The sequence below is a fragment of the Equus quagga genome, chromosome 15 (genome assembly GCF_021613505.1).
Source record: "Equus quagga isolate Etosha38 chromosome 15, UCLA_HA_Equagga_1.0, whole genome shotgun sequence".
Taxonomy (NCBI): domain Eukaryota; kingdom Metazoa; phylum Chordata; class Mammalia; order Perissodactyla; family Equidae; genus Equus; species Equus quagga.
Genome location: NC_060281.1, coordinates 32,164,786 through 32,177,054, shown reverse-complemented (window position 1 = coordinate 32,177,054; position 12,269 = coordinate 32,164,786). Strand labels below are relative to the sequence as shown.

General features: G+C 52.8%; 2 protein-coding genes across 6 annotated transcripts; both read right to left on the bottom strand.

Annotated features, from left to right (window-relative positions):
• Positions 1-251: 251 nt before the first annotated feature.
• On the bottom strand, positions 252-9,703 carry ATF6B (activating transcription factor 6 beta). Of its 5 annotated transcripts, none has more exons than XM_046640954.1 (18): positions 9,593-9,703; positions 9,148-9,227; positions 8,932-9,010; positions 8,593-8,684; positions 7,943-8,078; positions 5,267-5,352; positions 5,000-5,135; positions 4,796-4,927; positions 4,502-4,635; positions 3,659-3,844; positions 3,477-3,568; positions 2,841-3,020; positions 2,566-2,673; positions 2,300-2,381; positions 2,020-2,090; positions 1,690-1,801; positions 1,464-1,548; positions 252-945 (listed from the first exon to the last, which is right to left on the bottom strand). In XM_046640954.1, exons 1-18 carry the CDS (start codon positions 9,681-9,683, stop codon positions 716-718), a joined length of 2,112 nt encoding a protein of 703 aa, XP_046496910.1. In that variant the 5' UTR covers positions 9,684-9,703; the 3' UTR covers positions 252-715. The 5 variants fall into 5 exon arrangements, with proteins under 5 accessions (XP_046496910.1, XP_046496911.1, XP_046496912.1 ...); XM_046640955.1 differs by having other exon boundaries at positions 2,020-2,087; XM_046640956.1 differs by having other exon boundaries at positions 9,602-9,703.
• A 561-nt stretch (positions 9,704-10,264) lies between these two features.
• FKBPL (FKBP prolyl isomerase like) lies at positions 10,265-11,841 on the bottom strand. The gene is made up of 2 exons (XM_046640357.1): positions 11,655-11,841; positions 10,265-11,412 (listed from the first exon to the last, which is right to left on the bottom strand). Exon 2 carries the CDS (start codon positions 11,336-11,338, stop codon positions 10,289-10,291), a length of 1,050 nt encoding a protein of 349 aa, XP_046496313.1. The 5' UTR covers positions 11,339-11,412; positions 11,655-11,841; the 3' UTR covers positions 10,265-10,288.
• Positions 11,842-12,269: the final 428 nt, after the last annotated feature.

The window sequence follows — 12,269 nt, the reverse complement described above, 5'->3', positions numbered from 1 at the left end:
AGACACATTCCAGGGATCTGTATTCTCCGGGCTGTCACGCCATGGGACACCCCTCCCCTATCCCCCTGCTAGACACAGACATAGCCTAGTGTTGCAGGGGCGGGTTAAAGGGGATGACATGAGGTCTGTGATCCCACACCCAACCCACCCCAGAGCCAGCTATGTCTTCAGTGCTTGGTTCTCTGATATACTGGCCCTATAGAAGCCACTTCCCCCAAATTCCCCATCATGAGCCAGGAAGGCAGTCACCATTCCTTCAACTCCCTCCAAGTTGTTTATTTAATAATAAAAAAGAAGGTATGCATATACATAAACCTGATGTCCCTCCACCACCCCTCTTTTATTCCCAGCAACTAGCTCCAAAGTGTAAAAACGTCCCTTGTCCCGCCTGGGGACTAAATTCCCACCTCCACCCCCCAAACAGAGAAACAAAAGAACAAAGGGGGTGTAGGAGCCCACCCGCCCCAAGACTTAACCTCACTCAACACCCTCAGAGAAAGAAGTAGGGACTGGGGGTTCTGAGAGGAGCCCTGTATTCCAAAAAGAGGTGAGAAGAGGGGTGAATCCATCACCTCCAAATAAGTGCTTAACCCCCACACCATGTCTTTCTTTACCAAGTGCCCCAAGCCCGGGGATCAGGGAAATTAGAAACAGTCCCACTTGGTCACCCTTCCCCTCTGCCCGCCTAGTTCTAAGTCAGTGTGAGTCACAGAGGTCAGGGATGATTGAGGTAGAGGGGCCGATGGGTGGCCTGGTGGGCCTGGCCAGCTGCAGAAGCTGGCAAGGGGCCACCTGTGGCATTGCCTGGGGTCGAGGACGGCTGTTTTCGGAGCGAGGGGGGCACTGTGGAGGTCTTGATGTGAATCACCCTGGTGTCCATGACCTCACACTCGATCTGCATCATCTCCTCATAGTCCCCTGGGGCCCCCCGGCCTGACAGGGTCTCTGTGAGAAAAGGAGAGTTAAGGAAGAGGGGGGCAAACAGAGAGGAGGGGTTGGAGAAGTGGAGGTGAAGAGGGAGGAAAGGGCAATGGTGAGGAGGTGGATCCACAGTGGGGGTTAATCAAGAGGTCGGGATGGAGTTGGTGCAGGGAGAAGGACAGGGGTAGGAAAAGAACATGACATTGATGAGTGTGAGGTCACAGAGGAGAGGACATCAAGAGAAAAAAAGGAGGTGAGAGTCTGGCAAGTTCCCAGCCCACCGCCCTCTGCCCAGCACCTACCCAAACACCTTCACCGAAGGAGGACCCGCACCCTCATCTTCCTCTCATCAGTCTCCTGAATTTAGTTCTTCTCTCCACCCATTTCCTGCTTCTTCTCACCCATGCATCTAGCATCTCTCAGGAATGCCCCACTCCTCTCCCTGGTTCCCTCCTCAGCTCCTCCTGCTGGGTCTCCCTATCAGAACTTCCCCCTTGCTCAATTTCTGGATTCTTCCCCATGCCCGGCAGGGAAAGAATTACCGTTGGGCGCCATGGCAGGCATCACCAGGGACATCTTGGGCCGAGAGGTCTTGTTGTGGCTGATGGCTGGGAGCAGCAAGTGGTCCTGGGAAACAGAGGGGCCAGTCCAGGAGGATGGAGAAAAAGATGCTGGCAGGCTCTCTGGTCCTACTCTACAGCCTCAATTTCAAGACAGACTGCTGGGGAACCCAGGGTGACGGGGACAGGGCAGGGAGGAAGAACTCACCCTTCGGAAGGAGACAACATAAAATGTGTCTTCCCGTCGGTCAATTGCATCCAGGAACTCTGGCTGTGAACGGTCTGGGTGGCGATACAGCTGCAGCTGGCCCACAGAATCCCTAGACAGGTGGGGAAACGGGATTGGAAGGAACTAAGCCCAGCCCACTTCCCACTAGGGAAGCAGGGAGAGGATGAAAGAAAAAGAGACAGGAGACCCCAGGGGATGAGGGACGCATAATGCCATTGGTGGCACTGATGACAAGCACAGGACAGCTCCAGGGGTACAGCTCGCTAGAGTAGAAACTCACCTAATAAGTAAGCAGCCCCCCAGACTCACCTTTCTGGGGGCCCGGGGGGTTGGGTGGGGACTGCCTTAACTGGAGGCGACTTCTTCCGTAGCTGAGACTTCTGGAAGGAGAAGTATCTAAGGATTTGAAGAGGGTGAAGGGAAAAGGGAAAGAGACAGACAGCCCCTGGAAGCTGATGCCACCTCACACCCACCCTTCCACTTCCCAAACAACCCCTCAAACCTCCACAAGATGCTCACTAAAAGTCCCCAGGACATTTAGCCCTTGTCTTCAAGTGGCCTGCCTTGAACTAGCCCCACCCTCTCCTACCTGTTTCTCCTGGGCCCTCTGGGGGATCTTCCGCCGGCCTCTCTGGTGGCGCTGGACCCAGCCGCTCAGCTCGTCAGCAAGCCTGGGGAAGCAGAGGAGCGGTGACACCTCCGTGCCAGGCCAAGGCCCCCACTTTCCTTGCCCGCACACAGGAGGGAGAAGAGAGGGCAAGGAGAGTTGGTGCTTCAGCACACAAGGACAGCCAGGCCGGCCGTGGAGGGCCTCAGAATGACAGGGAAGATGCCTCAGCCGTGAATCCCTCACACCTCAGGGACTCGGTTCGGTTGAAGTGCCGGCAATCAGAGGAGAGGAAGAGCTGGTCCAGGTCTCTCAGCAGCAGCTCCTTGGCACCCCCAGGGAAGGCTGTCAGGTTCCTGGGTGAGGCAGGGAGAGGCCATGATCCAAGGCTGCCCAGCACGCCGCCATCAACAGAGACGGCAATGATGGCGAGAGAACAATCTGGCTCCCCTCAAAAAGAAAAGGTAACTTTGGGGAAGAAGACGCACTCAGCACACCCAAAAGAGAGAGGCCCTCTCCTTACCTGAAGCTTGGCCTGCTTGCGGGGCTGGGCTGGGGCTCCTCATGGCTCTGAGTGGAGCCCTGGAGGGCCTCAACTCCATGAACCGGCTCTTGTGCTGAGAACTCCAGCAAGTGTCTCCGAGGTCGAGGCTCCTCTCCGTTCATCTGAGGAGACACGGGAGCCGAAGGAGGCTCACTGATGCTGCGGATAAGGAAGGACGGAGCATGAGGAAGAATTCCAGCTTTGTCTAGGGGCTAGCTAAGAGCAAGGGCTCTGCAGACGGCCTGCCCGGGTTCCAATCTGTTCTACAAGCCTGACTCTTCATCTGTAACATGGGAATGAGAACAGTGCCTACCTCATAGGGCCAGGAACCATGAGAAAAGGAGAGTGCTTAACCTAGAGCCTAGAACTCAGTAAGCACTCAATAGTCAGTTACTATCTTATCAGTATTCTCACCACCATCTACCCCAGGACATACCAGTTAGGAGAGAAAGGATGGAACAAGAAGGGACTAGCTGGATACTCCATCGGTACTAAAGACACCAGAGCTGTCTGTGTGTAAGGGGAATGAAAGGGACTGTGCCAAAGCTGGCAATCAGGAGGATTCTGAGGGTAGGCTCCACCCAGAAGCTTCCAGGAAGGCAAGGAGGGTCTCACCTGACAGGCCCGAAGTTGAAGGCAATGAAGAGAAGGAAGACCATGATGCAGACCACCTTCCTGTTTCCAGACCCTAACTTGAGCTCGCTGTTCTACGATACAGAGGAAGAGACAAGAGAGAGGGTGAGTCATCCCAAGGAGCCTACATTCCTGCTGGTCTCCCAAGGACAGACCAGGCTTACCTCAGCCAGCAGGCCCTCCAGCCGCCGCCGGAGGGCAGCATTCTCCCGGCGGAGCTGTTGGTTGTCGGCCAGCACAGCCTGCAGTCGAGCCTCCAGCCCCTGCAGATACTCTTTCTTCTTCCTCCTGGACTGGCAGGCTGATTCCCGGTTCTTGATCATTCGCTGCTGCCGCTTCAGCAGCTTTGCCTAGGCACCCAGAGGGTCAAAAAGAGAAAGAAAGATGGGAAGAAGAGGGAAACCATGTCCCCCAACTCCAAGGACTGATTATCCAAAGCTAACATGGGCCATTCTCCTGCCTTCGTGACCTCTACCTACACAGCCAGAGAAGGGTTGTTCCTCTCTACTAAAACATTTCAGGGAAAGGGCCCTTCTCTCAACCACTCCCTGTCCCTGTTCCTCAGAGCTGAGAGAAGTGAGACTGTAGGAGGAACCATTTCTCCATCTTGGTTCCTTTCCTTGGTGGGTGGTCTTCCTTCTTCTCAATTCTCGTTTTTGGGCCCAAAGTTTAACCTTGCTATAATTAAAGAGCAGTTTTCCTCTAGGAAGCAGCCTCCCTCTTCCAACTACTACCAAAACTGTAACACAGTATGACTCCCCTGCCTTTGATTTACTGAGACCACCCCCATTTCTCCAATTATCTCAATGACAGCAATCCTAAAGATCATAAAACTACATGGAGTTTACATTCATATATAAACAGGGGTCCACTCTGACCTTCAGGATCATCTTATGTGTCTGCTTCCTCATTTTTTGCTCCCTCTTCATTCCACAGTTCTTTCCCAAGACAGATTCTCCTCTTCCCTTCCCATTACTAGCCCCACTCTTCCCCTCTCCAATACTTACATCCACTTCAGGTGGACAGGAGTTCCCAGGCATAGGAGCTGGAACAATGCTCTTCCTCTCAGGCCTTGGTGCAGGGGGTGCTGGCCCCTCAGGCTGGACTCGAATAGCACCTTGGATGAGGACAACTGGGGACACTGGGGCAAGTGAGCAGAAGAGGAGGTCAGAGAGCTGGAAGTCAGGTGGGGTCCTTGTGTCCATACCCACACCAGATCACCCAAGGGTTGGGAGCCTCAGTGGCTGTGAGCTCCCTGAGAAGGTCAATCCAGTCCATCTCCTTCTATCCTTCTTTAGTACCTGGGGGTGGCTGGACAAGGGGCTGCAAAAGGACAGTGGTGCTGGCAGGCACAGCTCTGGGTGGCATTGGGACAGTGGTTATCACCACGGGTTTGGGCTGCAGTGGTGGCTTCCGCGTGGGCAGGGCTTTGCCTGAAGGAAGGAAGGAATGTCAGGACTACTGGCCTCTTGCCAGGGACCCCAGGTGTCGGGAGGCCCTGTTACCTGAGGAGCCATCGGGGGACGGGCCCATGCTGATCTGGACAGCTCCAAGTGGGGGGCCTGGGACATCCCGCAGGAGATACCCTTGAGGGGACAGAGACTCTGTCTTCACTTCCAGCACCTCCTCTCCTATGAAAGCCTATAGGCGTTCCAGAAGATATGTGAGTTAGGAAGAGTGTGGAGGAGAAGGAAGAGAAAGCTCTCCTACCTCTGAGAGTCAGCAGGAACTCCCTGGAGTGGTTGCAGGGAGGATGGGAAGCTTATGCTCACCTGGTTGGCGGACTCTGCTGAGAGCAGGGAAGCCTCAGAGTTGATGGAAGAAGACGGAGAGACAGGCTCTATCTTGGTCTGGACATCTGTGGGGTGGTGGGATGAGACAAAGAGCTGGAGATCAGATCAACACTGAAGGAGAAGAGGGTTAAGATGGGGAAATGTGAGACATGGTCATTTTTCCTTGTACCTGAAGATAAAACTATTCTGACCCTAGGCAGGCAATCCAGAAGGAGGAGCCATGGGGCTGCCACTCTGCTGGCTCTCCTCCTACCTGTTTACCCAGTACGTCCTTTCTCCTTCAGTGGCTCCTTCATTTTTTTCACCACTGCTCAGTTTTCCTCAAGGATATCCTTGTCCTTCTGTATTCTCTCTTTCTTTCTCACAGACCTTGTCCATTCACTTAGAGGAGGCCCAAGAAGGGGGCGTCTCCAGCATTCATATGGGCCCAAACTCCTATCTGGCTGGATGTTCACCACATCCTGGCCCAATGCTATCATGCATCTCCATGCTGACAACTGCCAAGCCTGCATCTCTACCCTTGATTGCTCCCCTGCATCCATACTACCCGTTTTGGTACTTAATTATACAATCGCCAATATTGCTATTTTAAAATTTCAAATCAATTTATGTTTTTGAATAGGTAATACACATATATGACACAAAACCCCAAAGGAACAAAGGAGAATTCAGTGAAAACTGAATCTCCTTCCCTTCCTTGTCCACCAGCCACCCAGATCCCCTCCTCAGGGGTGACCACTATTTGAGCTATTAACTGCGTGTTATAACCCTCATGAGACTCTCCAAAAGCAAGAGCTATGTCTTATGCTTCATGTCCATCAAAGCAATGGGTAAAGTACAGGCTCTCAAAAAGTACCTAAATAATAGGAGACAACCTGACTCCAGTAACACCCTCCTCTGCAAAGTCATTAACAATCTTTTTTCTGTTAAAGGCTTTTCAATCCTTATTTTGTTTGTTCTCTTTGTAACTTTTAACAATGTGCTGGATATGATCTGTTTATCCCTCCAAATCCACTCTCCATCCTTCCTTGTCCGGCTCTGAGGCCAAGGAGGAAAACATGAATGGACTGCATCATCAGCCTCCCTTGCCCTTCAGCTTCTGATTGGAGTTCAATGAGACAGGCAGTGCCAGGAAACCGTGAAGGCACTTTGAAATCAACAATCAACACGTCCAACACTGACTTCACCATCCTCCCTAAGCAGAGGCCTCCTGCTGTTGCGGTCACTATCCAGTGAAAGGTACCACTGCCCACTGGATGGTTGCCCTGGCCAGAAACCCAGACATCCTCTTTGACTCCCACCTCTCTCCCATGCCCAGGAGGTCACTGCAACTCATCCATTCTACTTCATTCTTTCTGCCTTCTTCGTGGCATCCAAATATCTTACTTGATTAATTGCATGAGCCTCTTCCTTGATCCTCCTCTTCCTGCCTCTCTGCAACCCATTCTCTCTTCTGCCACCAGAGTCATCTTGCTAATCATATTGCTCTCCTACTTGATTCTTCAAAGGTTCCCGACTGCCCACAGGATAAAAGCTAAGAGTCCCTTAACAGGGTTCCCACCTGGCTCTGCAGCCTCTGCAACTCTGCCATTCCCCACTCCCTCCCCAACTCCACTCTGAAGAGATGCAGGTTTCTTACACACACATACTCCAGTTCCCACATTCTTCTTCTGGCTAATTTCTATGTGCCTCTCAAAACTTAGCTCAAGAAACCCTTCCTCTAGGAGCACATCCCCGATCCAGCCCCAACTGGGTGAGATGCCCCCTCTTAGGGGCTTTCATGGCACTTGCATGATCTCTATCCTTGAATTACCACACCTGTATTGACTGGTACTTGTCTTTTTCCCCCACCACACTACAAGATTCTCAAGTCAGTGTGGTAGTCATGTCTTCTTCATCTCTGCGTCCCCAGCACCCTGTCTAGTATCTGGCATGGATTAGGTACTCAATAAATGTTTACTGAATAAACATATAAGAGTAAATAGGTGCCAGCCCAGTGGCACAGTGGTTAAGTTCGTGCACTCTGCTTTGGTGGCCTGGGGTTCGCTGGTTCAGATCCTGAGTGTGGACTTATCCACACTTATCAAGCCATGCTATGGCAGACGTCCCACATATTAAAGTAGAGAAAAATGGGCACAGATGTTAGCTCAGGGCTGATCTCCCTCTCCCTCAGGAAAAGGACGAGGATTGGCAGTGGATGTCAGCTCAGGGCTAATCTTCCTCAAAAAAAAAAAAAAAAAGGCAAATAAACTGAATAACAAAAAAAATAGCCCAAATCATGTTAATTGTAGAATCTAGTATTCAATTTTTCTGTATGCTTGAAAAATTTTATAATAAAACATTGGAGGGGAAGTAACATAAATAAATATGCCCTAAACTGTCCACAGTTTTTAAAAAATGCAAAGCAACAGGATACTAGGAAAAAGAAAGAAGAAAAGTCATTCTCATATCTTTAGTGCTGCCCTTGCTGTGGTTTCTTAAAATTCTCCCCACCCTCCTGGCCTCTCTCCTGGTTATCTGCCATTTCCCCTCCCCACCCTTTCTTCCCTGTCCTGCTCCCTACACGTCCCTCCCAACAACAATCTACACCCCCTCCCACACACACCTCCACACTCAATCTTGCTAAAGCCTGGGGCTGGTGCAGGCTGTTATTACCTGAGGGATCATCAGAGGTGGGGCCCACATTGATCTGGATGGTTTCAAATGGGGACGTTGGGTCATCTCCTAGGAGGCAGAGTGGAGGTGCCAAGGACTCTGTCTTCACAACGAGCACCTCCCCTACACCAGGACCCTAGGTGAGAGTAGGGGTGAAGCAGGAGGGAAGAAAGAAAATAAGCGAGGTGTTGACAGTGAGAGCAAGAACAAAGTTTAAGAGCTTACAAACCACCTGTTATTAACATTCTGGTTTGAATGGTGCTGAGCATCTCCCTGAGCTGTCTCTGGCCCCTGTTCTGTCCTTCTGCTTTATTCCTGGGAAGGTCAATGAAGTCTCATGATTTCAAATATTGCCTTAGAGTGGACAACTTGGGCAAGAACAGTTCCAGAATTCTCAGCAGTTAACAACTCTCTTCTTCCCAGCTCCACCATGGCTGCCACATATCTCTGTACATTAAAAAGACTCCATCTGCACTTCTAGACAACCACAGTGGAGATGTGGAAAATGAGGATATTAAAGAAAAGGCAGAGGCAGGGAAGACTTCACCCCCATGACTCATAGCACACAAATCATTTCCTTAGCACCTATGGGTGAAAGGGATGGAGCAGAGGCCGTGCCACAGAGAGCAGGAGGGAGATGGGTCTCTCACCTGGCTGGAGGGCTCCGTAGAAAGACGCGATGATTCAGAGGTGAAGGAGGAGGAAGAGCAGGGGGAAGATGGCTCAGACTTCACCTGAAGATCTGGAGGAAACGGGGTTAGAAAGTAACCAATAAGCAGAGCCTGAGAAGAGCCCCAGAAGTGTCCATGGATGTGGGGACCCCTCACTGGGCCAAGGGGGAAGGAACACGTGAGAAATTAAAAGAGAGAGGAGTGCACAGGCACTCATGTAGAGGAGGCGTAAGGATACAGGAAATTAGGCAGTTTCTGGAAAACAGTGGGAAGATGAGAGTTTCTGGAAGGATTAGGGAATCAGAAAGGATTTCTTACCTGCGAAGATAGGCACGGAGTCCCAGGGGGGTTCCGGGGGGCTGACATCCATTCCCACGTCCAGGGAGCTGCTGCCAAACTGAATAAGGGAGTATATTAGACGGCAGGAGTGTAAGGAAGGGACGGCTCCAGATGAGCTCTGGCCTGGGAAGGACTCCTGGTTCTAAGACCACTCTCGCCCACCAAGAGTTAGAGACAAGGCTGGGAGAGCAATACCGGGACATCCTGCTCCGGGCAACGGAAGAGCTGCGTCTGTTCCTCGGCCACTTCATCCAGACCAGTGTACAAGGTGCTATCTACAAGAGGTGCGGAGTGTCAGGGAGGTGGTCCGGTGGCCCGGCCTACAGTTCCACACAGAACCCTCGCCCCATCCCTCATTGGCTTGGCTCGGCCAGACCCACCGCCCGCCCACTTGAAAAGTGATCCAGCCAAAGAACTTCAGCCCCTCCCTCCCCGACCCCGGAACAACTCGACATTTCCGCGGAGCGGAGGTCTTCCCCAACTCCCGCATCCCCCGAATACACAGCGAGCCTCCCTGCTCCGCCCTCCTTCGGATGGTGGGTTCCGTATTTGCCCAGCCTTCCTCTTTGGGCTCCGCTTCCTTCCCACGTGCCTCAGGGGCACAGTATGCCACAGCCCTCTCCCCTCCCCGAGGCCTCACTCCGCAGACCCCAGTCCTCCGGGCTCAGCAAGTTGTCGGTGAAAAAACGGGTCGGGTCCGCAATCTCGCTGAGGAGCATCAGCTCCGCCATCTTTTCCCCCCCCCCCCCCCAAACCCCAGTCTGCCACCGCCCCCCCCCCCCCCCCCACACCCACCCAACAGATTACTCTTTTAAAAAAAAAAAAAAAAAAAAAAAAAGGGGGGGGTCGTCCCGGAAGTTCTATCAACCAGTAAGAGGCCTGGGGGATGAGCACATGAATCAATAGAAGAGGTGGCTGTAGAGGCCGGGCCAATGGGAGCACAGCGGAAGAAGACGGCGCTTTCAAAGTACCCGGGTGTGAAGCCTGCGCATGCGCCAAACAGGACCAAGCGAGAACGAGCCTGGGAAACGTAGTTCTCAGGATTTAAAGGTCCGCCACCCTCCTCTTCAAAACCAGTTCTAAATTTTTAAGTTTGGACGGCTTCTGTTCATCTTCGGAGATGGATAAGCCCCCCAAAACGTACCACACGTGACCATATGGCTTTTTAATGGTAAAAAAAGGGAAAGAGGCGCACTGAGACCATTGTTAGCTCCCCTAGGAAGGCAAAAGCTGGGACTGGGATACGGGCTGAAACCCTCCCTGTAGGGCCCCCCCAAATCTCACAGCATAGACCACAATTCACAGGTTCCTGTCTTTTTTAAGGTTTAACTTTTAATCAGCCGAACATCTTGCGCAGACCCTGAGCCAGCCCTGCATCTTGTTTCTTCCCCTGAATGATCACCTTTCCTAACTCCTCCTGGGCTGCCCGGTTTTTTGGGTCTACGGCCAGCACTCTCCTAAGGTCAGCAGTTGCTTTTTCCAGGTTCCCAAGGGCAGCCTGGGCAACTCCCCTTCGGTACAAGGCCTTTAAATGGCCAGGCTCCCGCTCCAGCACCCGGTCACAGCTCTGGGCTGCCAACTGGGGCTGGCCTAGCAGCAACTGACAGGCAGCCAGGTTGGCATGAAGGACAGTTCGTTCTGGAGAGCCAGGCGGGGGTAAAGTCAGCAGCAGCCGAAGAGCCCGTCCATAGCATCGGGCAGCCCCTTCAGGGTTCCCAGCTCGAAACAATTCTGTGCCCCTTGCACGTTCTTCCCTGGCCAGGGCCTCTTTCTCGCTGGCCTCCAGCTCCCAGGAGTCTCGGCCCTGAGTGAAGGAGGCCAGTGTGAGCCTGACAAGAGGTCCAGAGTGTCCAGGGAGCTGAACCTCTGCCTCTTCGCCTTGACACATGGACTCCAAGCATTTCTCTACGAGCTCCCCCCAAGTTTCCTCCCTCCATGAGCCTAACCCCATAGTTAGCTCTGTCCAGCCCTCTGACAGCCCGGAGCCAAAAGGAAACCCAAAAGCCAGTACCCGGCAGCGGGAGCCCAGCTTGGGTTTGTCCAAGCCATGGCCACGGATTATGATCTTCTTGACAAAGCTCCCATCCGGACAGTACCAGAGATCAGAAGCTTGATGGGGCTCTGGCATCTCACTGGCTGATCCATGAGACTCATCAGAATCTCCTTCAAGTCTAGAGGCTAGTTTTTCAGTTCCTTGAGGATTCTCTAGAATTTGGCTGGCTGGATCTGGGCTCACTGTCAGTTCAAGGATTTCAGTGGGATAGTCTTGGGGCTGCTGCCTAATCTGAGTAATGGAATCAAAGTTCTCCCGGGAGTTCTTTTCCCATTGTTCTTGCTGTTGAGAGGTGTCCTTCTCTCCCACTGGACTGACTGGTAGCGTCTCCATATGGCTGCCTGTTCTCTTCCACCGTGGGTGAACAGTTTTGGTAGGAAAGGGACGGACCAGGTTCAGGTCAGCACCTGAAAAGAAAATAAAAACAATGCTAATGGCAGGAATCTTATTTAGACTCCTTTCTCGTCCTTTCCCGTCTTTCTGGGACCCGGGTCCCTGGTCCTCAAAATCCTCATTTTTTCACCCTACAAAAATCTCTGTCCAATTCGAGCCGTTCCACCCAGAACTCATCCAGAACTATAAATTCCACAATTCTCTGCGGTTCGGGTAGCAGCCCCAACTACGGACACCCGAGCGAGTCAAAAAATACCTGGCGGCCGAAGGGCCTAGCCTGGTGGCAACAGCCGGACCATCCGAATCACCTCTCTTTCCGAAGCTAAATGCTTAGTGAGTACTGTCCTCGGAGTCCTGCTCCAGGCGGAGAGGACGGCCGAGGGGCCGGTGCAGCTGGGCAGAGACACTGACAGCTAACCCTGGAGCCCGCGAGGCAGCGAAGTTAGTCAAATTCCTCATAGCCAATCGAGAGGAGGGAGGTGTCTGGTTACCCCGCCTTTTGGACGTGACGTCATTTCCCGCCGCAACCGGGAGGCCCCAGGCCGTAGCAACCGAGCTAGGCCCAATCGAACCGAACTAGGCGAGGTCGCGCCGGCCGGGTTATTGAGAGTCAAAAAGTCTGGAGGAGCCCCGGAGTGGGAGATTGGAGCGAATAGGGGTAGAGTGGGGGCTCGCGGTGAATGATAGCGGCAGCGGACCCTCAGGCCCACTTGTACTATTCTTCTATCTCTATGTTCCGGGCTCCCAGCAGAGTCAACCTGTCTGCTCCTCCGCCCATTCAATCCAGGGTGCTCCAAGGTAACCCCCAGGCCTCTTTCTCCCCAACGGGTTCTGTTCCCTTAGGGGACCACTTGAGGCTTCTCCTTATCTT